The sequence below is a fragment of the Larimichthys crocea genome, chromosome VI (assembly GCF_000972845.2).
Source record: "Larimichthys crocea isolate SSNF chromosome VI, L_crocea_2.0, whole genome shotgun sequence".
Lineage (NCBI taxonomy): Eukaryota > Metazoa > Chordata > Actinopteri > Sciaenidae > Larimichthys > Larimichthys crocea.
The window spans coordinates 9,899,210-9,924,842 of record NC_040016.1 but is presented as its reverse complement, the minus strand read 5'-3'; the positions used below and the strand labels follow the sequence as shown (position 1 = coordinate 9,924,842).

Here is a 25,633-nt window from a genome sequence, read left to right as displayed (position 1 = left end):
AACCATACCAAGTGCCCAGATCACATCTCCTCGCCACCAGCTTAAACAATCCTCTAGACCGTCCCCATAGGGTAAGACCCATGGGCTTGAGTATCGACCCGTTGGTCCAGAACCACCTGTACAGGGGTAACTCGGGATCTAACAGTAGATATAATGTAGCAGCCAAACACAAGCTTATGTCTTTGCCATACACCTTAAGATACAAGTTACACACTGGTGCTCCTTGTAGAGATGCTTGGAGGAATCTCTAAACTAAACTAAAACATTTGAAAATGAAAAAATAATTCATAACAATTTTGAATGAAAAATAATTCAAAAATATATAATACTGTTAAAGTATTATATATTTAAAGTCTAAGTTTTGCATTTCCTGTAATATTTTGTGTCAGTATCAGCCTGATGTGTTGTCACATTCAGGCAGATGCATACATCCACGATTAGTTATGAGATAAAATGTGACAGTAAGATCATAGGTGGAGGTAAAGGGTTAAAAAAAGTCTGCGATTATGACTAATATTGTTAATATAATAATAAAAATAAGGAGTGCAGTTCAGGAGTACCTCCCTAACTCCTGTGTGAACTCTCTGCAGCTGAACAGGAATGGACTGTGCTGCTGTATTTCAGCGTTATGATGATGATGAGTAAAAAGTTTGAGGAACACTGTTTTTTCTTTCTAGACATCCACCCACTTTCCTTTTTTGGTCACATGTTCTGTGCCCCTCCCCCTCCAGCTTCTGCAGCTTCCTGCTCAACATAGAGGGCTGAAGAGTGGACTTTGAATATCCAAATAAACCTGAGGAGACACATGAAGAAGTGATAAACATCGGAGGTATGTAAACATTGTGTTTTGTTTGGGATGTTGGCTGCGTAAAAAACGCCTTTGAGTGCATTCCTGAAGCGTGACCACACCAACATTGTTGCCTCACTGTGAAAGAATTCAAATGTCTTAGTCACACCCCTCACACACACACACACACAGATTCAAAAAACTTGAGGAAGACCTGAAACCGAGATTGTGACTTCCCGTCTTTCTCCACGCAGACATGGCAGAGCCTCGAATCCCTGTGAGGTTGAACCGCCTCTGCTGTCCTATCTGCAGAGAGGTTCTCAGGGATCCTGTGACTATCCCATGTGGGCACAACTTCTGCATGCGCTGCATCCAGGACTGCTGGAGTCATAGAGAGAAGAGCAACTCTCGCTGCAAATGTCCTCAATGTGGCCATAGGTTTCCATCCAAACCACAGCTGATCAAAAACACAACTCTGGTCGACTTGGTGAGGGACACAGAGAGTTTTGATACCGGCAGGGGGAAGACGAATCGGCATTCAGGAGAATCCAAGCAAGCCTTGAGAAGTCCACAGAAAAGACCTTGGAGCTGTGCAGAAACCGGAAGCCCTCTGTGTAGTAGGCACAGCAGCTCCCTGGATGTTTACTGCTGCACAGAGGAGCTGGTCATATGTGCAGTGTGTGCTTCAGCTGAGCATACGGGTCACACCATCGGGGCGGTGAAGGGGGAAAGGCGGAGGAAAGAGGTACGTAACAGCTATAAATCTGTTAAATATGTTGAACCAATGAACAAGCTTCTGTAGAGCTTTCGTGACATGATCCAGGAGTCAACTTTCACTGTGTGATCAGGCTGAAATTATCAGCAAGCTATGTTTACAGTAACCAGTTGTCGAGGTGTGGAAAAGTCCAAAAAAACGACTCCATCAGCTGCAACTATACATGTTTAATGAGCACTTCCAGTAAAAGAAAAGTTCAGTTATATCAGATTTAGTGTTGCTTTTTAAAAAAGTCAGTCCAGTGCACCTTTACTGGCAGTCTGCAGACAAAAAATGTTTCATACAATGGAGAAAAGGCAGCTACTTTCTAGAGTAAATGCTCAGACAAACTATGGCCAGGTCACAACACATTATGCACTTTAAGATATTTATTTTAAAGTTACCAAAAAACAATTATACATACAAAAAAATTGAAAAATTGAGCATTTCTGTGTGAAGGAGGAGCTGAAGAACATGCAGATGAAATCCAAGCAGAATCTCCAGGAACAAAAAAAGAAATGTAAGAAACTGCAGACGACTCTCAAACAGATCCAGGTGAGGAGAACGTGACTTCAGACTGTTTGTGCTCATGAGAACATTTACGAGATAAACACAGTTGTGTATGAAACAGGAGGAGGCGAGAAATACAGAGGACTACTGTGGGAGCGTCCTGGCCAGCATCATCGACGCCCTCCAGAGACATTACCTGTCAGTGAAGGAGCTGATCGCAGCTCAGGAGGAGGCGGCGGCAGCCAAAGTTCGGACGTCCCTGCAAACGCTGCAGGTGAAGATGGAGGAAATGAAGAAGAGGAGTGCTGAGCTGGATCATCTGGCACAGACTGACAGCGATGTCTATTTCCTGCAGGTACTGCGGTCACATCACTAGAAAGGAGAATTTGTGTGACAGATGATGTTTTAAATTTTTCGGCGTCTTCTCCAACTCTCCCTCAGGAATGGCCCTCTCTGCGTCGCCTCTGTGAAAAAGATCTCCATCCTCACCGCGAGATTTCAGAGGATTCACTCATCGCCTTTGAGTTCACAAAGAGAGCCGTGGACGAGTTCGGGAGTCGACTGGAGGAGTTTTGTGACAAAGAATTTGCCTCAATCTCTCAAAGTGGTATGTATCTTTGTTGACACATCTTTTAACACCAATCATAGTTTTCTTTTTTAAAATAAATGATATTTTGGTCTTTCACTTATCGTTTATTCAATATAGCTGACAATGAGCAGCAGGAGTCAGGAGGAGAGATGGAGGAGGAAGAGGAGGAGGAGGAAGATGACGACGACATGCAGGAAAGATGTGAAGCCAGATCCTCAGAGTGCCATGGTTTGGAACTGCAAAGCAAACACCATTCATATTTTATTTTACCTTTTCAACTTTCAAAAACATGATGAACATTACCTTTTAAATGGGTGATCAGCTTCAGGTGTGAAGCACCACTGACAAGAAACCCAAACCACTCGATCATATATACCACAGCTATCTTACCCATAACTTTAATTATGTGTGTGGTGACTTATATTATCTGGAATATTTCTGATCATTTCTGTTAAGTTTTAGTAAGTGATTAAAGTTTCTTTCTCTGCTGGTACGTGGTCTTCTTAGCCTCTGTGACTGCAATTGGGTCCACACTGTGACACAATTTTAACTGGGAATCGAGTTTGTTAAACACACACACACAAACTTTCTGCATCATGAGCCTGATTTCTTCTTTCTTTTATTATTTATAAATTAAACGTCCCTTTAACGTGGCCTTAAAGGTGTCGCATCGCAGCAGTGAAAGTGGAGGAGTTATTAATAGCGCTAAGAAAGGGCTGTGTTCCATTTCGCTGAGCCAGTTTCAGGGTCTTTTTACTGCCACTGTTTATGTTTTTATTACTACCACCTGCTTTTACTAACACCTGCCATGACTCTGCAGTAGTGACACTCTCTAAATTCTCTTGTAGGTCTCTGTGGAGTTAACAACACTCTGACTGAACAGACTGTTGAGCCAAAAACCAGAGCTGACTTCCTGCAGTGTGAGTTTATCTTAATTACCGGACATAATCAGCACTTTGGTCCGCCACAAACACATAATCTCACATGTAAACAGTACATTTACTTAAGTACAAGTGCAGTACTATTACTATTTCTAGATTTTGACATAATACATGTGTACAATACAACATATTGTTAAAGATTAAACCAGTACTTCCTAACATTTTTGTCTTGCCTTCCTCCATGTTTCAGATGTCTATGACATGTTAGCAGTTCCACCATTTCCCATCTCAACCTATCATTTAAATAACCATTCAAGGATTGAAGATGAACTCATTTAATATTTTTTTCTAGAAAATGTTTAAGAAATAAACTTAATTTTTTTTTATTCTGTCGTTTCCTGTTAATCGTCTTACAAACAATTTATACTGTGGCTCTTTGGAGGGGCCCAACCCTCAGGTTGGGAACCACTGGATTAAACCAAATAATATGTCATTTTACAACTAGCTCCATCTGGAGCATCTGCAGCAGTAAAATGTTACTTACACATGCATCTTGCTGCATCAGTATTAACAATCTAATAATGTCATATATAATGAATATATATGCATCACTTTTACTCATATTTTATTCACATTGTGCTGATCATGGTTCTGTACTTTTAAAATTTAAGATCTTGACTGCAGGACTTTTTGCATATTTTTACATACTTCCTCCACAACACATAGACTTTGTATTCTCAAAGTGCTTCACATCTTTTTCTTCATTATCTCAGATGCATGTGTCCTCACTCTGGACCCCGACACAGCTCACAAGGACCTGGCTATTTCTGCAGGCGACAAAAAGGTGAGGCTGGGCCCTCCCATGAACAAGAACTTACCTGTTCACTCCCCCAAGAGGTTTATCCACCGACGGCAGGTGCTGTGCAGGGAAGGACTGCAGGCCGAGCGCTGCTACTATGAGGTAGAGGTGGAAGGAGACAAGGCTGAGATTGCCCTCGCCTACGAAGGGATAGGAAGAAAAACCCGCACTGAACAGTCAGCTTTTGGGGGCAATGCAAATTCTTGGAGTCTTGATCGCTCTAAAAGTTACTCAGTGAGCCACAGAGGTGAGGGCATCAAGCTCACAAAGACCCCCGGTCATCACAGGATCGGTGTTTATCTGGAGTTTAAGAAGGGAGCTCTGTGGTTCTACGAGGTGTCAGACAATATGGAGTTTCTTTACAGGCTTGAAGCTGAGTTCACTGAGCCGCTGTACCCAGGCTTCTGGCTCGGAGAGAAATGTTGCATCAGGATCTGTGATTTAAGATGAGACAGTAAACCAAGTGAGAGGTTTGATTCCTCGTGTGCAGAATTTTAGAGAGAATTTTTAAGAGTCTTGGTTGAGTTCTACATGTAAGGTTGCCCAAAATAAAGTAGCCTCCCTACAGCTGTTAGACTGATGTCGCTGGAGTCAATCCAATCCACTTTATTTATATAGCACAATTTTTAGCAAACGCAAGGTTTCCAAAGTGAGATAAAATACAAGATAAAATACATTAAATAAATAACAATAGAAACACAATAAAAACAAGAAGTAGACAATAGCCCATTTCCTTGTTGGTTAAAGACTGACCTCTCTACCACCAAAGACTCTGCTTCACCCCTCTTAAATAACAAGAGAGAGGACATGGGCAAAAGATGGCGATACCGACAGAGACTCATAACCAGCTTTTGGAACAGCTGGTGAAAGGATAACTTTAGCTGACGCGCTAGCAATTAACATTAGCATGTTACAATTAGCATGTTAGCAATTAGCATGTATTTTATTCTGAGTGGCTAATGCTAATTGCTAGCGCTGACAGCAGAGCAGTTACTGCACCTGTTAGAATGTCAGTTGGAAATGCTGACAGAGAGAGAGAGAAAATGCTGAGACCACCCCTCGACCAGGAAGAATTTCTGGCCAAACCGTATTTCCAATCTTTAAACTGGCTTAACTTTGAGCATCCTGAGCCCTTCCTGAACGTCTACATAGTTATTTTGTGTCGATAAATAAAGAAATGTGCCCTTTAGAGCGATTCAAAGAAGCGTTACTTCTGCTTTCCTCCAGAAATGTTCTTGTTTTTTTTAACATGGCAGTCTATGAGGTGGTCGATGGGTATTGCTGCCGCATCTTTGTGTGTTACGCCAAAACTATAAGGCTGACAGCATTAGCAGACGGATGTGAGTGAGAAGACAAATTTTCCTACGTTTCTATGTATAAATCATGTCTGTAGTGGGGCATTTGAGGTCACGGTAGTCGAATACATTTTATTTTTTCACTGATTTTTCTCTCTGCTCCTCATTCTAGCTGATGATGTCATCCACTCTAGCTCAAACATTCCACCACATACACACCCATTATAAACCCAGAAATTTGACTAAAAACCTGCTCAACTTTGAGCCTTGATAAAAGCTGTCGATGAGTGAAGTGAATCGCTGAAGAGAAGGCAAGAGTACCTACATTTTAAAGTTTAAACGAAGTCTCTCGGTGAAAGTATGCCTGAAGCATTTTTCTAATTTACGTGTGACAGCGAAGAGATAAAGTCTTCTCACATGAAGGAGGATACTTTGATTAATGGTCTCTGCACACTGAAAGTCAAGATGAGACTAGACGCATCACTTCACCACAGTATAATGAAGTAAACGCTGGAATAATATAAGCAGAAAATACTGAATTGTACAGTAAGAGGAGGAGTTGAAGGGTGAATAGAAAGATGATTTGTTGAGGTAAAAACTTGAAGCACAAAATATATAATTTAAATGAAATAAATGAATGAATGAAATAAAACTATAAATGTTAAACTGACGTTTAATTTCATGTCACATAGCTAACAGCCTGTTCATGAAACATGCAACTTATCTATCATTAAATAACAGATTTTATACCTTTATATTCAGGTGAACGGTGTCTCTGTTATGGAGTTTCCTGATGGGCAGTGAAATAAACTGCTGCAAACTATAGCTGCTGTTAGCAAATGTTAGCTCAGTTTGTTAGCCGGGCTGCTGGGACTTTGAGCTCAGAGCACTGGGGGAGTGTTAGTGTTTGTTTCACAGGTGTTTTGGACCACCGGGAAGAGATTTTCCGACTCAGGGTGGATGCTGACGTTCAGCGTAGCCGGTGTCGTGCCAGAACCAGAGCTGGGCAAGCAGGCAATGTAACCAGGATCTATGGAAGAGGCGAAACCACCGAAGAGGATGTTGAAGGAAGAAGTTAAAGAAGAGAAATCTGACAGCAGCTTGTCCACTCTTTATTATTAATATTTTTGGTGATGTTCACATTTTTTTTTTTTTACAATAATTTGTCATTTATCGTACAATCATAATACGACAGAGGAAAGAGAGAGACAGAGAGAGAGAGAAGCTGTAAAAGGACATTTCTTAACATGTCTCCTGAAACGTGTGCTCAGTAAGGCCCTGCAACCACAGGTAATAAGAAGGAATATATAGGTCACACACACACACACACGCACGCACACACGCACACATTTATTATACACACACACACACACACACACACACACTCCAGCACTTGTAAGGAAAGGTTGTAACAACCCTTTAACTATAAAGGGCAGTTCTTAATCATTGCTATTAACTGACACTAATGTGTCAAAGCCTACTTTATATTGCTTTTACACAGAATTCACTGCTATGAGGACAAAACAAATGCTAATTTCTTTTTCTTTCTTTCTTTCTTTCTTTCTTTCTTTCTTTCTTTCTTTTTTTTCAGTCCTAGTGGAAAAAAAGTGCATTAATCACATTCATTATTACTTTATGTTACATTTACTGCTAAAACAGTTAAGACATTGATATACGTCATACGTGGATAAAACCTATCTTCAGTTTGACTACACAAGATTATTTACAGATTTGGACAACAGAGATATCTCTACATGGTGGCATGAAGTGCCTCACTTAGACAGACTAAAACAAGACAAGAGATGAAACAACGCTTAAAGTTTAGAGCCACACTAGCAATCCTGCACGACAGGAATGCTCTTTACACACAAACTGTTCAATGGGTGATAAATGAAAGAACAAATTTGCCGTTTTTAAGACTCTGATTCAGTTCATCAGACTCAGCTACTTAGAAAAGATGAGTTTGGACTGAAAATAAAGTGAATTTTGCACAATAAGTCCCTGTTGGCTATGTTGGTTAGACTCAGTCTACAGTCGAATAACACGTTGGCTGTCACATTCACACGTTCTGTGAAATAAACTTTCATATTCACAGTAATCACACTCAATATTAACACTTATATGATCGATAGAGCTAATTCAAAGGGAGCTTCACGCGGTTTGTTTGTGTCTGATTTTACTCGTTAGTGAAACGTTCCAATAACACTGGCAAAAGAAGCTAATTTAGGCCATTTAAAATACTTTAAAGCTAGTAGTGGTGTTACAAAGAGTAATTATTTTTTAAGAGGAATTATTTTTGAACTCAAGTGTTGGATTAAGATGACATTTAGACCTGCAGATGGCACCAGAAGTCACGGTAAAACCCATCTAACACAGGTGATGCTAGTGTGGCTAAAAACAAGTGGACCAGTAAACCTAAAGTGGAGACGGGTGACTGGACGTCTCTGAACACCAGGTGCCAGAAGAACAAGCAGCTCTCATGAAACACAACAGAGAACCAGCTGCTGCCCGTATAAGACGACACTTGACATCATACACAACCTCCACCTCCCAGCAGCATTTTTCACACCCCACAGCGAGCTACAAACTACAAAATAGATAAATCTTTAAATATACAATTTAAATAAGCATCACACAAGATGAAAATATACAGTATATGTATATACTGGTCACTTTTAAAAGATAAATCTTTGTTGTTCATCACACCTACACACACTGCAAATATACATACAGGAATATAAATATAGTCCATTTATTCCTCAACACCATGGCTTTGAATATTGTGATAAAAAAATAAATAAAGATATCCTCTTCCGTGTAACAGGAACTTGAATGTGCTCAGTTTGAATTCACTATCCGTGCGTACAAACATGAAACAGGTTGAGGGAAATACGTCCGTCTTAACTTTACCTGTCAGCTGGTTAAACATCAGTTCAACCAGGAGCCAAAGATCTTCATCACAAAGGAGCAGCAGTGTGAAATATGTTAATATTACTGTCTGCTTCAATAATACTTCCAGTGGTTTATTATCCACAAACAGCGTGCATGTGTGCGTTTGAGCATATGTGTATGAAGGTTTACAGAGGTTTATATAAGTTAGCTGATGAGTTTAATATTACATAATTTGGATTTTTTTCCTAAATCTTTTGGTCCATAGCTGTTTTTATATGTTTTTGTCCCCATAGCGAACGTAGTTTGTGCATTCTTTGTGCTCCAGCATAAATATCTATATCTATATATATATTGCTTAGACATTGTGTGGGATATATTTGACAGCAGCAATAATTTTAAATTCAACATGTGCATAAATGTTCAAAACAAATATGTGAGCAGGTTGGGTTAATGATTAATGTACGCACAACAATTGTGTAAAATCTTCTTTGTGCTTTTGTTTTAATTTCACAACAAGGTTGTGCTTTCTGTACCGAGCTCTTTGTAGTTTCAACACAATTCAGCGTGTCTTGTCTGTAATACACTGTTTCTCAAACTATGGTCCGTGTGCCCTGGTGGTAGGCAACCTCCCTCTAGCGTGTGGATATAGATGTACAGAACAAACACACTAGCTATTCAAGTAATCACAATGCTTAAAGAATGTATAATGAAGCAAATGAATGTAACAGTAAGAAGTGTGCAACTCAGCAGGGACACACACTCATGCTGACAACTTGTATTTCTTCTACTGGCTATTTCAGGAATGTCTCAGAAAGGTTTGCACAGACAGAGCAAAAGGACTGCACCCTTAGGAGGGGGAAACATCCTATTTTAAGCAGCTAAAGACTTCAAAGAAATATAACCATATAGGGCAGCCACGTATGGATCAGGAAGAGAGGAAGTGATGTCAGTGGACAGGTGTAGAAGAGTATAATAAGACAGAGCAGCATGGACTCCTCAAATCTCACTTGGCTCATTGCTGTAACAGATGTATTTTCTGTGGTGAGATCTCCAAAAGCTTTTGTTATAATTGAATAAATACTTTGAACGAATCCACATCCTTTGAGTGCTCATCTTGCATCAACCAATTCGGGGAGGTGAATTAAGATCGCCTCAACAAGCGGTACATGGAAATATATATATGTTTTTTTAATTAAATAAATGAAAATACTGCAAAATCCATAAACTTTCTGTAACTGCTTATCCTCGTTGCAGGGGGCTGCAGCCAATTACAGCTGACATTTGGGGAAAGGTTCACCCTCGACAAGTCACCAGTTCATCACAGGGCACATCGAAATGACTATGAGATCGCTTAAATGTTATTTACCTGCTCGGTCATGTTCAGGCATGTAAGCACGCACTAACACACACACACACATGTGACAGCGACATGGTAAGTGGAGGTGAAATGAATGCTTCAGAAGCACAAAAAGCGTTCATGGCTCCAAACGGGAAATATTAGGAAGAAAAGTGTTGATCAGGAGTTCCCGTTTAACTCCAGTTTAACAATCTGATTCTTGAACTGGTTCTGTTCAGGATTGAGCAACCTGCCTGCTATGTGATCTAATATGGTCGCTGTACACTACTAATATTTTAACCTCTGTTGTGATGGTGGTAATTGGAGAGCATAATATTTTTCTGAGGTGGTACGCGATGTAAAACGCTGCAATATAAACATGAGGGTTTCATGTGCTTTGTTGTCACTCTCTGGTGGTGGACAAACTGAAATGAGTGATATCCTCGAGTATTGGATGATGTGATGGATGATGAGACTGTGACAAAATTCTAATCCTATATCGTATCACTATACTATACACTGCTGTTTTACAGGGTGAACAAGAACAATGCCCACGAAACACAACAGAAGATGGGAATAGAAGAGAATGAAACATAAATGGACGTCTTTAGAGCAGACAGTTTATAATACATAACAGCCCTGTGAAAACAAGTGTTTTCTAGCTCAGGGCATCAGGACATTAATGTCAGACTCACTGAAATCACTAAGATCTAATCGAGTTTGACTGTATTTGCAATGCAAAAATAATTAAACTCACATTCACCTTGGCTCTCTGAGCCAGTGAGCAGTACTCGAGACTGGTCTTGGGCTTGATATAGGCCTCAAGACTCCTTTTTGAAGGTCTCAAATTGATTCTTGTCTCAGACAAAGAGGGCTTTATTTCCAGACAGGTCAAGAACACAACTGCAGAGGTATCACTAAATGTTTGTGATTGTTTGACTATATTATCTTCTGTAATAACATTTGGCTATCTAAACCCGAATATTCACTACTTAAGTAGGCTATACTATCTTGATCTCGACCTCTCATAGTCGTTGGTCTCGATACATTCTGGTCTTGGTCATGACTTGGTCTCGCTTGACTACAACACTGGAACTGAGTGAAAACCTGTTCAATCAGCGGGAGCACATCGACTCCTCTACATTCATTCTTTCAGGGTTGTATCTTTAAACTGTGTGTGGAGGTTGTGTCTGCTGAGGATCCTTATACTAAGGCTTAAATCATGTGATGTTAAATAGATACAGATGTACAGTGTGTCACCGTCAGTCTAACCCTGAATTCAGTGTTTGATCTGCTGCTACTGGTGGTTCCTTGATGTTACGTGTCAAAGCTTGTGTTGGGCAGCTACGTACAGTTTTGTGGCGTTATTTTTGGGCAGTGGTGGGGAGTCTCTGCGCTGCAGTGACCCCTGGTGGAGACCTTATGGCTGAAAGGTAAACTGTGCTACAGGACTGGGTGTCAGACGGGTGTTTGGTCAGCAGTCAAGAGTCAGACTCTGGTGTGGCCGGTGTGGTCGGTGTAGTCGGTGTGGTGGGGCTGATGGCTGCGTTCTGGTAGCTTGTACCGTAGCAGCTGTTTGGAGACAAGGAGTTGGGGTCCAGAGGTTTGGTCCCTCCTGGAGTCAGGTAGTTTTTACGTGTCGGCACTGATGATGGCACCTCGCCGGGTTTGGAACCGAGGATGAATCTGGCTTCGTCTTGCTCCTCCAGGTTGGAAATATCCTTCATCATGGTTTTACGGTAGGAGACAGACAGCTTGTTGGAGCCGTCTGACATCAGGTTGAAGCGTCGCGCGATGAAGACAATAGGGAGAGGAAGCATGGCCACTACGATGAGAGCGAAACACATGGCCAGTGCCCAGGGAGGGTAGCTCTGGAAGCGTTCCTGAGCCTGCAGACAAACAATGAAGGTTCAGAGATTATGTGTAATTTAATAAAGAAATCAGAAGGCAAAATGTTTCTCTAAATGTAGAGAAGCATCATGTGTACAGAAATGTTGCTGAGCAGGTCGTTTTGTTTTGCCATGGTGGAGATTGTTTGTGGGTTTTTAGCCAGAGTTGCATGACTCAAGAGATGACGTTGTTGATCTGTAATATGTCAACAATTGACATTTTATACAGATATTAATGGCCCAGAGAAAGTGAATCTGGCTGACTTTGCGCATCCACTGACTTTTTATCCAGTGCCATTATCAGGGTACATTTCAGTCTATCCACTACTTTGTTTTACCCGCAAAGCTACATTTACATTTCATTATTCAGCTGATGCTTTTATCCAAAGTGACTTACAAAAAGGGAAACAATCAAGATACAGTGCAACAAGCATATGGTAGTCTCTAGAGGGAGTTAGATTCATCAACTCTAGTTGTTGGTAGTACTCTCTGAAGAGCTGGGTCTTCCAGATGATCCAGAACATCTGAATGGGTTTAAGGCCCGCCAGGAGAGCGTTACAGCAAGTCACAAGATAACCGCAAACTGTAACAGGAGTTCAGCAGCATATTGATTCAGGTAAGACCTGGTTTTTCAATTTATTTTTCACTCAGGTCAAAGCTCCATGATGCTTCATGTTCATGTGAATGGGTTTAGGTCGTGTTTATATTATCTTACATTCAAAGGGAAACTTTTTGTCACAAAAACCAGGTTCAGACTTTTATACACATTTCTTATGAGCAGCTGAGGGCATGCATAGAGGATATAATATGTCAAAAACAAAAATACTTGATAGTTACAAATATTTCAAGTATTATCAGTCACTTATTCATTTACACATATATTTGAAAATCACAGATTTGGTATATTTTGGTTAACACTTCAACAAAAAAATATAAAAACTATGAAACCACACACAGACTGACCAGCTCTTGGACCCAGGCATTGTATCCTGGTGGGCTGATGGCCATCTCTATGACTGTGGCTGAGATGAGCACAATGAGACACAGAGGGGAGACGTACTTCCACAGGTAGAAATAGATCTTATACGGTCGGAAACCCAACATGTCCTCTAGATCCTGCATGAACCTGACGAAGACAGAACAACAAAACAAAACTTTGTATAATTTTACACTTAGACTTACACACACGCACACAAACCTGCAGATAGCTGTACCTTTTTGTGCCATAAATCCAAGCGACAGACAGGTTTTCCAGGATGACCACTACAGTGAGAGGCAGTCCGGCTGAGTAATCATCAAACATGGTGACGAAGTAGTTTCCTGAGCGTTGAACGAACAGCAGGCCACAAAAGAAAGCAATGATGCAGCAACACACTGAAACAAACCCGGAGAGGAAGAAGAATTAGAGTTTATTCAGAAGAAGAGATGAGAAATTGATGAGATTTTGGTTTAATAGCTGAGAAAATGGAAAAATAAAATGGTTTTACTGCCAGTAAGTCGTTTTATATTCACCACACTCAGAGCAATAATTACAAAGCCTAACACATCCCATTTCCTGAAGTGCTGAATAAGGGTTTCATCTACTAACAGCATATAGTGTCCTGACTGAGGGTCAGTGGGGGAAGTTTACCTGTGAAAAGTTCCTTCTGGACCTTATAGGTGTCCAGGACAGGTGTGGTGATGCCAGTCATGGTGCCGATCATGCTGCCCAGACCGAGGTTGATGAGCATGAAGAAGAACATGACGGACCAGAAAGGAGATCCTGGGAAATGAGTCATAGCTTCTGTGAAGGCGATGAAGGCCAAGCCGGTGCCCTGGACAGCCTGCGGCGAGATAGAGACGACTAGAGGAGTGAAATCAGGGAACAGACAGATCATGCCCTGGATTCAGTTGTAACAAAACTCTGCCAAAGACTCACCTTGTTGAGTTCATCCTCCAGGAGACAAGGCTCCAGACCGAGCTGGGCGAAGCTGCCCTCTTTCACAGTCTTGATGACCCCGTACATCTCAGCATAGTCTGATGTGCTGAGATGGGAGAAGTTTACATGTGGAGGGATTAGATCGTGACTCAGGACGTTGGAGTTGAGGTATCCCACGATCTTCTCTGCATTACTAGAGAGAGATAAAGAGAGAATCGTGAACTTTAGCGGGCAAGTATGACGACATATCCAAACGCTAAACAGACACAGACACACAAGGTAAAAGCTGGACAACACTGGATCTATTTACAGGTCAGATTTTTATGTGCTCTGTATAAAAAGACAGTGAAAAAAAGACAAGACATAAAAGGGAAACCTCCGTGGTTATGTGGAGTGAAGTGCCAAAAACTACAGTTTCTCAAACAGCCACTTGAGGCTGGCTACAGAACAAGTCAAGCTCCATAAGTGCCCATGTTAAAATGTCCAACTTTACAGCAGATGGCTTGTTTGAGCACCCAGGCATCATTCAGCCCTCCTCAGCTCCACCCACAATCCACGTCTTGCAGATTTTTAGATTAGCTGAGAGTACTGCCATGTTGGCAATGACGTACAACATCCATAGTTATACGTCTATCCTGTAGACTCTCACTCTATCTTCTTTAAATGTTATTTTTAATGCTGTGAGGAGCTCAAACACATATCAATTTACTGCCTTAAAAAATGACGGATGCTTCAGTGTGATGAACAGCTTTTGCAGATGTGAACTTACTCCACGACACACTTTTCATTCATGATGTTGGCCTTGAAGCCGAGCACCGCGAACACCACCAGCGTGGCCAGAATGGATGTGAGAAAGTTGATGACAGAGACGAGCACTGCATCAAAGTGACAGTTGTTATCGATCTTATTGTAACTGGAAAAAGCTATGACTCCTCCAAACCCCAGACCCAGGGCGAAGAAGACCTGGGTGGCCGCTTCCCTCCACACCTGGGGCTCCAGCATCTTTTCCAACTGTGAGAGACCGAGAAAGAAAGTCAGTTCGTGACTTTGGTATTGAGTGTTTGTTTGACATGGCTGAGGAGGCAGCTCTGTCAGTCTCACCTTGGGAGTGAACATGTGGGCAATACCATCCACTGACCCCTTCAGCATTAAACCCCTGACCAGGAAACAGAACAGCACCACATAGGGGAAAAGAGAGCTGAAGTACATCACCTGTGGAAAAGGGAAAACATTCATTCAGGAAAGAGATACAGGTGGTCTCCTTCATATTTTTCTCTCATTGTGTCATCCATCCTCTCCACTACCTTCCCAGAGGAGGCGATCCCTCTGATAACGGCAAGGCAGACGATGATCCAGGCCACCAGAAGAGACAGAGTCATTTTGATGTTGAGGCCGCCGCTCTCTGCGATAGTGCTGGTGGTGTTCAGAGTCTGGCGGTACCAGAAATAGGTCGTGGCCGAGCTTTTGTCGCACTCTGGCTCCACAACTGTGTTGTTGTTGGAGACAGAAAGAGGTGAAGCTTTAGTTTGGGCGATGATGAAGGAAAATAAATAGGTGTGAAGATGCAGCGGGGAGGCTTGAATGTCACAGGCGAGGGCAGAAGGAGAAATATAATGAGATTGAGAATGTTTGCTCGGGGTCAATAACTCAATTCTCAGCTGGTTTACACCTCTCGGACGTAACGGGAGCTAAACAAGGTCGTCTGTGTGCTTAGTATGCCGAGCATGAACCTCCAATTCACAACACCTGAGATTTTTTTTACAGGGCACACACAGTATATTCTCTTGTTACCTTGGGGGAAATGATATACGGTGTGTGTGGCTAGAGTGAGCAGCGTTATGATTCTTCACGTAACATCGCAGGATGGTGCAGGTTTATTTATGTGCATGCACAGAGAGATGCAGGGAATGCTGTAAAATCTCATTTCGATGAATTCGTGATGGCCTGATAATTTATGAATTACTAATGAATCCATCATGATGCAGATACGAAGCACACTTGTGTTTCTAATCTTACAGGGAGATATTTAACACTCTGCTGCTCTCATTCAGCATCAGCGTCCTTCAGTCTGAGCGACTGGATCTCTGCTTCCCGTCTGTCTGTCTGTCTGTCTGTCTGTCTGTCTGTCTGTCTGTCTGTCTGTCTGTCTGTCTGCTGCTGCCTGCAGCCTTGCTGAGTCACACACATGCTTTGTTAGCCCGGGGGTTGTGTTATTATCGCTCCTAATCAAACTCCAGAGGGTTTTAATCTGGATTATGTCCGTGTAGTGATGACAGAAAGTTGTAAGGAAGTTAACACAGTTTGTCTGATCTGCTTACTGCAGGTGTGTCAACAGAGGCCGCAGACAGATATAATCCTACGGCTTGTAGCATGGTGCTGCATTGAGGAGTTATTATGATAATATTATGATGACTGTATACATGCTTACAAAGCCAGACTAACAATGACACAAATGGATATTGTTCCAAACATTACATAATCCTGAAATGTATGCTCTCTTGATATTAGATGATCAGATGCATGTATTGTGATGACACCAGAGTCAACAGAGAAAGTACATTAACACAATAACAAACCACATATTAGATCCATGAGCCATTAGCCTCTTTTAAATAAATGATGTGATTGATTTATTTCCAGTGCAGCACATCAGATTTGGTGCGACTTGTTGATAACTGAGTAGCTCTATGGATGACAATGTTGTTCTATGGGTTACGGCGCAACCCAACCAGGCATGTCTCTGTACATATGACATCTATTGCACGCCTGTCCGTCCTGGGAGAGGGATCCCTCCTCTGTGGCTCTTCCTGAGGTTTCTTCCACTTTTTTTGTGGGCAAGTTTTTCCTCACTCGAACCGAGGGTCTAAGGACAGAGGGTGTCACTCCCTGTACAGATTGTAAAGCCCTCTGAGGCAAATGTACTTTGTGACTTTGGACTATACAAATAAAATCTGATTTGATTTGATTTGATGTCTCTGTCACAGAAACAGAGCGTTTTGCCCACCAGACTTTGTTAACTTGCTCAGATTTGGCCTTTTTTTTAGTTTGTTTATGTGTTTCTAAATATGTAAATAAGCTACGTAGTTAAATTGTTTCACTTTTAGCTGTTTTTTTATGATTGGATGTTTGCACAGGGAGTTTTATTTTGAAAAAAAAAGCAGAGACCCACTTCTGGGACATTTCTAAAATGGACCATGATGCTTCTGGTGGAGTTGGACTGAAAAGGTCACGGAGTACATTCATGTTTGATGACCCTCTGACCTTTCCCATAGTGACGTAGAAACAACCTCACTTATACTTCACGTTTGTGCTAATTAGCAAATCTTAGCAGTGACACTTTGAGCTTATTAACATGCAGTTAGCATTTGGCTAAGCCTCACAGACCATTGCATATTGTATTTTATTTCATTTTATGTTTTAATCAATATTTTTTTTTCTCTTCCCTGCACTTTTAAATGCAGCTCTCAGGCATTTCTTGCACACTTTCTGCAAATTTCCTTACTGTAAATTGCATCTCCTCGTCTGGTTGTTAGTATTTAATGTCACTCACTGGCAAGGGTCCCGTTCCTTCTGATCGGACATTCGCTCCATGGAAGAGGATACTGGAAGGACTGGAAGAAATAGAAGATGCTCCAGCCAATGATCACATTATAGTAGAGACCCACAAAGCCACACACCTATGGATAGATAGATAGATAGATAGATAGATAGATAGATAGATAGATGGGATAGGTGTCAGATTCATATTTTATACCTCCAGTAAATTGCATAATAGGATGTGCACAGAGTTAGTAGAGTATGCAAATGAGGCAGCAGCATGCTTTGTGCGTGTCCCATGTTGCTGTCAGTCTTCCTGGCAGTCGTGCCAGCTAGGACATTCACGAGCTAAATAAGGTTGAGGAAAGCATGAATAATTGAAGTGGTCTCTTTTCAACACTGATCTTCTGAGAGATATTTATAGCTGCTTCTGCGCCTGCCGTGCAGCTCTGAAGAAAGACTTTCAAACAAGTCAATACCTCCCATAAACCCGAGAGAGATGCTGAGACGGTGTGAAGGCTGTTGTGGTTTAATGTTCCTGTAACTTTGCCGTATCAGTTTCATGGTTGTTACGTACATATAGGATAGATAGATAGATAGATAGATAGATAGATAGATAGATAGATATCCAGTGTGTTTGCTCATGCAGAAATAAGGCACCTTAACAAATCACACAGACAGCGTGTGCAGTGGCTTGTTTCTATCCTTAAACTTGTGCTGACTCAGCAGATGTGCTTCTGTTTAACTGCAGGGTTTGACAGCTGTTTCCCCAATTACAACCTCCCTGATTCTTATCACAGCACCCACACTTTTTCTTTCTGCCACGCAGCAAAGATTTATCAGTATAGAGTATTTTTAGGCTGTAGAGACGCTGAAATATCACTGTCTTTTTCCCTTTACCATCAGACTGGACATCCCTATCCCGCCCAGACTGGGACAGACGTAGTTCCAGACCCCGATGCTCCCGCGTCGGATCTTCTGACCCACGGCCAGCTCCAAGAAGAAGAGTGGGATGCCGATGATGAGGAGGAGGATGAAGTAGGGAACCAGATAGGCACCTGGAAAATAAGGAGGAGGAGAAAATAGTGTCAATTTGCACCATGTTAACAAAACTGGAGACACAGACAAAGACCAGGGGGAGTAATAAGTTTTGGTTGGAAAACCAGCACAGGAAAACAACAGAAATGAATGTCTGTTGCCACAGATACAAATTTTCTGATTCAATAATAAACAGCTTTTACTTTACTGCAGCTACAAAGAGCTGTCATTTTCTGTTGATTCTGGCAGCCCCAGACACATTTGGTAGTGTTTCCATCAAGCGACAACATCTATGGCTGTGAAGTGAAGTCAGTGTGGAAAACCTACAGTCCCTTGAATAGCCACTTGAGGCCGGCTCCAGAAGCGAGTCAATCTCCATAAGTCCCCATGTTAAAATGTCCAACTTCACAGCAGAAATAAACATGTTTACAGCCTGGTACAAAAAACAGTTTTGGTCTCTACAGCTAATTTCCATGTTCATGACAACTGTACTGAGTCTGAATTATTATATAACTCTCCTGTTCAAATTATATTAAGATTTAAATTTATGCATAATTAACAGCGAGGCTGCTTTGATTGACAGGTAGGTGCCGTTGCAGGCGGCTTTTTTCGAGCAACTAGACGTCATTCGACACCTCAGATCCACAGATGATCCATGTTTTCCCAATTTTTGGGCGGCAGAAGCAGGACGGCCAACATGGTGGCAACCAGAGCCAGAGTTTCAAAAAGGCTCCTCAGAAACCTGTGGGTGACGTCAAAGACTCATATTTATACTGTCTATGGTTTCTACCACCTTGTTCTATCTGTTTCAAGGGGAATCCTTGTATAGGAATAGCCAGGCTTGTTGCTGATATTAAGTAGGTCATATGGAGACATCAGTATTAAACTGGGGCTATTTCATAGCAGGCAGTATGTTTAAAGTGTTTTGAGTCTGTAATCAGTTTATGCGGAGGACCAAACCTATTAGAAAATCTACACTTTTTCCACACAGTGGAAAGACAAATAAAAGTTGTGGGCTTCTTCTACACCTTATATGCAACACATTAAACTGATTTTTAAAATATTTTTTCATTCATTCATTGTGAGTGATTTATAGTCTAAAACATGCAAATACTGTATACTAGTGTAGTCATTTAACAATTTGGTGAGTATAAACAATTAAAACAACTTTTCTGGTCATTTGTACAGTAGTGCAACAATTTTGTATCAGTTCAACTTGCAAAATGTGATATTGATATTTAGTAAGATATATCCTCCTGCATCCTGCCGCTCTCAAATGTAACGTCCTCGGCTTCGCTCATGAATATTCTTTGAATTTCATTTTAATTTTGATGTCTAAATTTCTTTGTAGCTTAATCCTGAGAGGCATAATTAGGCAACTGTGTTTTTTTTTGCAAATGGTGAGTCATTACCCGAGATTTTTTTTATATATATATATATATATAGCAGGCAAACATACTTCTATTAATACATCAACTGTATAATCATGTACAGTGGCACACACATTTGATGGTGTGGGGGAGTAATGAGGCAAAGAGAAAGGCGAGAAAGTTTAAATAGAGAGGCTGTTGAGGTTAAATGTAGTGAGACGTGTTGGGCCTTTGCCAGGATCCTCCAATCGTCTACTCCATCACAGCTTATTTAAACTGGGACCTGATAGATATGATGCACGGCAGAGTCCCGAGCATAAAGATGTGACGACAGAGGTAGAGATGATAGAAGATATGACGACACAAAGATGGATAATAGAAATGAATGCGAGGCCCACACAGCGATAACTCCAAACAACACAGACCTTTAATGTGTCTGTAATTAGCTGCCTGACAGAAAATCACAGAGTGAGAAATGGTCGCTCCTCAGGTCACATAACCTGACTGGTCTGGGGAGTCTAGTGTCACTAAATCCTCTCTATAGGCACTAAATCCTGCCTATACGTACTAAATCTGACACGAGCTGTAAAACACCTTAAAGACTCGGAGCGATGTAAGCATCAATCCATGACGATGAGCCATGTATTGTGAACACAGCTTTACACTGTGTTCGCCTCCAATTACATGCACGCCAGACCAAAATAAACCCTCATCACTATACAGTTACATTTGTCTTTTTTTTCATCATGCTCTTTTCTGTTTACCAGAGTATCAGTTGAATCTGGCCTGCTCTGCCCGCAGTAGTAATCAATAGTGCAGCTATATTTAGACTGGGTTGTTTTCAGCATGAAGCTGCTCTCTTGAAACTTCTGCGTTAGATGGAAATGTAGTTTGTGATGATCGAGGGTTAAGACATGCAGCTAAATAAGAAGCTGAGGAGATGTTGACTGTTAGTGTGCTGACAGACAGTGTAAAGTATTACCATACTAACATTTGATAATCAGCACTAAACACAAATTATAGCTGAGAAGTGAATGTCATTAATTTTGCAGGTGTTGGACCAATTAAAATTCTGATTTCAGCCAGGAGATGAAAGTTACGATCGAATCATCCTGAGGGGTTAAGATATGAATCTCATCTGAATATCACCAACAAATCTCGTGGCAATCTATCCAATTATTTGCTGACATGTTTCAGTCTGCCTGGGGCCTCTCTGTGTGTTTATTCTCCTCGTGTCTGTGTGGGTTCGAACACATGCAGGTTACAAATTGGTTGCGCTAAAATTGCTTGTAAGTGTGAATGGTTGTGTTTATCTCTATGTGTCTATGTGATGAATTGGTGACCTGTCCAGGGCGTACCCCGCCTCTCGCCCTAAATCAGCTGGGATCTTTTCCAGCCGCCCGTGACCCCGATGAGGATAAGTGATTATTCTCAGTGTCTCTGAGTTAGAGACACAACCAGCTTCATGTTGAGATGAATTAAATGGAGAAACTGTAGTCAATGTCCACCTGAGCACAGCGACAGTAAGTGTAATCAGTTACTTTGTGCCTTGTGCAACACAGCAGCTTGGACTGATGCCTGGAGCACTCACCTCCACCATTCTTCTGGCACAGGTAAGGGAAGCGCCACACGTTCCCCAGGCCCACAGAAAAGCCCACCTGGGCCAGGATGTACTGCAGTTTGCTGTTCCAGGCAGGGCGTCCATCATTTTCAGGCACCTCTATCTGCGGGACTTTCTTCCCGGCGGCCCCTCCGACGTTCAGGGAGCTGTTCTTGTAGTCAAACGGCTCCTCGTGCGCGAGCAGGTCAGCCACCGACTCTGTGACGTGCTCATGGCTCTGCTCCCTCTGCGTCACCTTGCTGTTTTTAGGCATCGGGTTCGGGGAGGGGGGTTGGGGGGCGGAGAGAGAGAAAGAGAGAGCGAGACAGAGACTGGTGGGAAGAGAGAGGTAGTGATACAGGCAGAGAGAGGAGAAGAGATGGATGGATGTGGCTGTAAGGGCGATGCTGAAGAGTGATTTCAGGTCTGCATCAGAAAAACAGAAAGGTCAAAGAGAAAATTGTGTTTCAAGGACATCATTAAAATGTAATAATGTTCTCTTATTGGACATAAAAATCCCATAAATAGTCTGTATTTTAAATAAAAGAATGGTCTCACGCCCCTGACATGGATCCTTTAATGTACAGTAATATTAAGCTTCCTTTTCCTGGCTGTGATCCTTAAATAACACTTCACACAGTCGCTGACACAATTATTCCTCCATTTAGTGCTTGGTTAACCCTGTAATAAGACATTGGATTATAACACATGGTTATGTCTTTCCAGAGTCATGAAGGGTGTCAACATAAAGACAGGAGACCATTCATCACACCTTTGTGTTAACTCAAAAGTCTTTCAACAAAATGTAACAGCTCTTTGTCTCTTACACAATGTTTTTACCTCCCCAAAAAAATTCCAATCCTATAAATTGTTCTATTTAATTTCCCCGTTCTGCAAAGCTTAACTTTCATGAAGCTTTTTTTTTCATTTATTTATTTTTTTTACTCCTGTAAATCCCCCGTAATCCTCAGAAGCCTCGCAGCAACATCCATCCTCACCCCTCTTTCAGGGAGTGGTTTGGTTCAACCCAAACGTAATGGAGGAAGTGAACATGATGCTCTGGATGAAGTGGCGTCATGTGTTCTCCTGATCCACATCACGAGCCTCTGTGTAGGCTCATTACTTATTGAGCAAATTGTTTCTCCGTTATAGAAATCTGCAGTCCACTGAAATACAAAACTATAAAACTTAGGGGTTATTTGAGCACCGGGGGGGGAAAGATACAGAAGGGGAAAAAAAGACTAGAAATAAAGACTACCTTGCAATTTTTGATTCTCTGTGTTGGCAGTGACTGTTGAAAATGTACGGCTAAAGGAAACAGTACAGGGGCTGAGTGAAGATGCTGCACCTTAAATGTGATGCTACAGTGGTGATGCACACAAACCTTTATCGTCACTGCTTACATCAGCCGAAAAACAAACTTACTATCAGCAAAGAGCATCAACTCTCTCAGAGCAATCGCCGACACAAGAAAGCCACACACACACTCAGAAACTCCTTAATACAAGCTCGGGATGTGCACTTTCTGCTTTCCTTGTTTATGTTTTTCACCTCGACAGATTTCCTCCTCTCTGCATGTCAACATGAGCCTATGATGCAATAATCCAGGGCCATTCACAAGTCTTTATTAATCCTGCGTGCATTAACTGTAAAGCCGGCAGTGCTGCTTTTCTGTCTTGCCATTCAATCTCATCCTACAGTATACAAGACACATAATATCAATCTGAGGTTGCATCATCCAGCCAACGCAGAGGAATGAAAACACATCAACCCACCCGACCAATAATCCAAAAAACACGCAGGTCAGATGACCCCAGCTGACGCTAATAGTCTGACTGTGTGGATTTTATTTCACAGTAAAGACATTTTTTCTGGCCTTTTGGTTGGGCCTGCAGTGTTAGCTTCCTCCTGTTTTGATTATGGCTTTGTCCTTGGAAGAAGATCTACATTTTCATTAGTGAATTAAATAAAGAATTGTACCATAACCTGTGCACGCATCTGCCTGTATATTTATTCTCTTTCCTGCTGATTCAGACATTCTGCATGCGTCACAACGAGGGAAAACATGCATATAAACACACCACGTACTGTACATCACATCTGTGATACGGAAACCGTGTAAATAACTCATGCTTAGTCTGAACATATGTCACATCCCCGGGAGTAAAGTAAAGAGTTTGTACTAGGACAACAATGGTGCAGTGTCTTTTTGGAAATCTATGTTTGCTGTTCAGATCTCGTGATACCCTAAGGCCAGGTGCAATTACTACTCCAAATAGATTTTTTATCCAACCAAGAGACAAAACCCCCCAAAATATCTCGTCTGATATGATGGAGAAAAGCAGCAAATTCTCACAAATGAGAGGCTGGAATGAGGGAAATGATTAACTCATCATCTATAACCAAACTATTCAAAAATATAGAACCATAAAAGTGTTATGAACCATATCTACATCTCATACTCCACACAGATAACGACGGGTCTCCAGCACCAACACAGCTCACATCAAGTTAACTGTGAACACGTGCTCTTACACATCCAAAAACCACAAACATCCAAATACAAGTTATACTCTCAATGATACCACTAAAATAACATGCATGTTCATGTTTTTCTCTATGTTTGAATATATGGAGCAGTGAGGTTTCTAGCCACTTCCAGTAACACAATATAACATGTGACCAACAAGGATGGAAAACAGCAGAACCTGCAGGTATCAGCCTCAGTCATTAGTCCTGTTTAAGTGTCCACACTTGTTCATTAATTGATTACTGATTCTGTGATTACCGGCCTCTTTTACAAGTCTGAACACACACACAATCACAGTCAGTGGTTAATCTGGTTAATCAGCTATTCACACTGGAAATGACAAAGTATTAAATGTCTGAAGCTTTTGATTTGTTTTCAGCACGTTAAATAGCTCTCAGAACAAATCATCAAATAATTTCCATTTAAAAAAAAAACTCTTTTAGGTTGAAAATACAGCTGCACAGAACAGCTGCAGGTCGTGTAAAGCTCCTGGGTGCTCTCACTCATCAACACCTCAACACGGATCACTTAACGTGGCCAGCAGGTGCCACATCTGGTGCTGATGCTGATCGCCCAGTGTTTTTGTGTTAACTCTGGTGTTACTGCTCACAGAGAGTGATGCGACGACTTTTAAACACAATCAAGGTCAAACTCCATTATTTGCTGACCTCTGTGTGTGTGCGTAAACTCATTTCAGCCAGGATGATAAAAGATAGGCGATAATACACAACTTGACATGACTCAAAATAAATAAAACAAAGCATTGGAAACTCTCTAGCATGAACTTTCTGCAGAAATAATCTCCTTCGATGTTAAAACAGATGCACAGTGGAGGGATGTTAGGATACAAAATCTTTCTCACCGTGAGTCTTTAGCGGCGATATCCAGGGTTTGTTGTGAGCGCAGATGTGAGAGAAAATCTGTAGAGAGGCATGCATACATCCGCTGAGCAGCACTGTGGTACTGAGTGAGCGCTCACAGGACACTGGAGGACGGACGATCACATGCTGCTCTGCCTACAATTGACATGCAGGGTGGAGAGTCCAGGGGCGCACCGTGACGCACAAAGTGCTGCTTATTACCAACAATGACAAATGATCACTTGTTGTTATAGACTTCCGGCCATCACAGCATCTCTGCATGGGAAGATGGGGTGCTGAATGAAGTGTGTGTGTGTGTGTGTGAGGGGATAAGAGCCAAACTGTGCGCGTATTTCTCAAGGTTATCCACTCCTACCTGAGGAAGTGAGCGTGTGACGCAGCTTTCGTCATTCTTATTCCAATTGATAAAAATGTGAAGAACCACTCAACCTGTCAGGGCAACTCATCTCTTATTAAATGTTCTAAAAAAAAAAATACTGATGAGCTTTTGTTAGCACCGTGAGGCTGCTGGTATAGACTGCACAGCAAGAAACAGATATGCAAGCCTATGTCCACTGCTCCACAATAATTAAGCACGACCAGACTAATAAAACTCATAACAAATACATGTACGATACATGAGTTATACAGTGAAAGAGAGAGAAAAAAAATCTATCTATCTATCTATCTATCTATCTATCTATCTATCTGTCCTGTTATTTTTTATTATTGGATCGATTGAGACATAAACATATAATAAAATGTACATAATGTTGACAAGATGGGGATAATTTTAACTGCGCACATCTCATTTCATAAACTGATCGTACAGGTAGCCTAACCTGAAAAGTAACTACAGCTGTCATATAAATTAAGTTAAAAAATGCTTTAAAAAAATCAGTATTTCAATCAGTAGACAATGAAAATACTCAAGTAAAGTAATTGTACTTCGTCCATTAAAGTCCCCTTTGGTCTAAATCCGGTAACA

The 25,633-nt window shown here is 41.5% G+C and overlaps 2 protein-coding genes across 2 annotated transcripts; one reads left to right on the top strand and one right to left on the bottom strand.

The window, feature by feature from the left end:
- The first annotated feature begins 508 nt into the window (after window positions 1-508).
- On the top strand, window positions 509-5,349 carry LOC104938827 (tripartite motif-containing protein 16). Its single transcript, XM_010755278.3, has 8 exons — window positions 509-829; window positions 1,042-1,532; window positions 2,001-2,096; window positions 2,173-2,406; window positions 2,493-2,658; window positions 2,758-2,868; window positions 3,489-3,560; window positions 4,295-5,349. Exons 2-8 carry the CDS (start codon window positions 1,044-1,046, stop codon window positions 4,828-4,830), a joined length of 1,704 nt encoding a protein of 567 aa, XP_010753580.3. The 5' UTR covers window positions 509-829; window positions 1,042-1,043; the 3' UTR covers window positions 4,831-5,349.
- A 2,645-nt stretch (window positions 5,350-7,994) lies between these two features.
- LOC109140949 (sodium-dependent neutral amino acid transporter SLC6A17) lies at window positions 7,995-25,144 on the bottom strand. Its single transcript, XM_019269582.2, has 12 exons — window positions 24,648-25,144; window positions 21,247-21,681; window positions 18,148-18,305; window positions 17,261-17,387; window positions 15,015-15,196; window positions 14,812-14,922; window positions 14,480-14,721; window positions 13,711-13,903; window positions 13,423-13,615; window positions 13,007-13,166; window positions 12,756-12,918; window positions 7,995-11,792 (listed from the first exon to the last, which is right to left on the bottom strand). The coding sequence occupies exons 1-12, from the start codon at window positions 24,721-24,723 to the stop codon at window positions 11,385-11,387; spliced, it is 2,448 nt and encodes an 815-aa protein (XP_019125127.2). The 5' UTR covers window positions 24,724-25,144; the 3' UTR covers window positions 7,995-11,384.
- Window positions 25,145-25,633: the final 489 nt, after the last annotated feature.

Coding starts and splice junctions, on each gene's coding strand:
- LOC109140949 (XM_019269582.2), bottom strand. CDS start 24,723: ATGCATGCCTCTCTACAGATTTTCTCTCACATCTGCGCTCACAACAAA. Junction 13,904..14,479: donor AATGAAAAGTGTGTCGTGGA/GTAAGTTCACAT, acceptor ATCTCTCTCTAG/TAATGCAGAGAAGATCGTGG. Junction 12,919..13,006: donor TGGATTTATGGCACAAAAAG/GTACAGCTATCT, acceptor TGTCTTCGTCAG/GTTCATGCAGGATCTAGAGG.
- LOC104938827 (XM_010755278.3), top strand. CDS start 1,044: ATGGCAGAGCCTCGAATCCCTGTGAGGTTGAACCGCCTCTGCTGTCCT. Junction 2,407..2,492: donor GCGATGTCTATTTCCTGCAG/GTACTGCGGTCA, acceptor ACTCTCCCTCAG/GAATGGCCCTCTCTGCGTCG. Junction 2,659..2,757: donor TGCCTCAATCTCTCAAAGTG/GTATGTATCTTT, acceptor TATTCAATATAG/CTGACAATGAGCAGCAGGAG.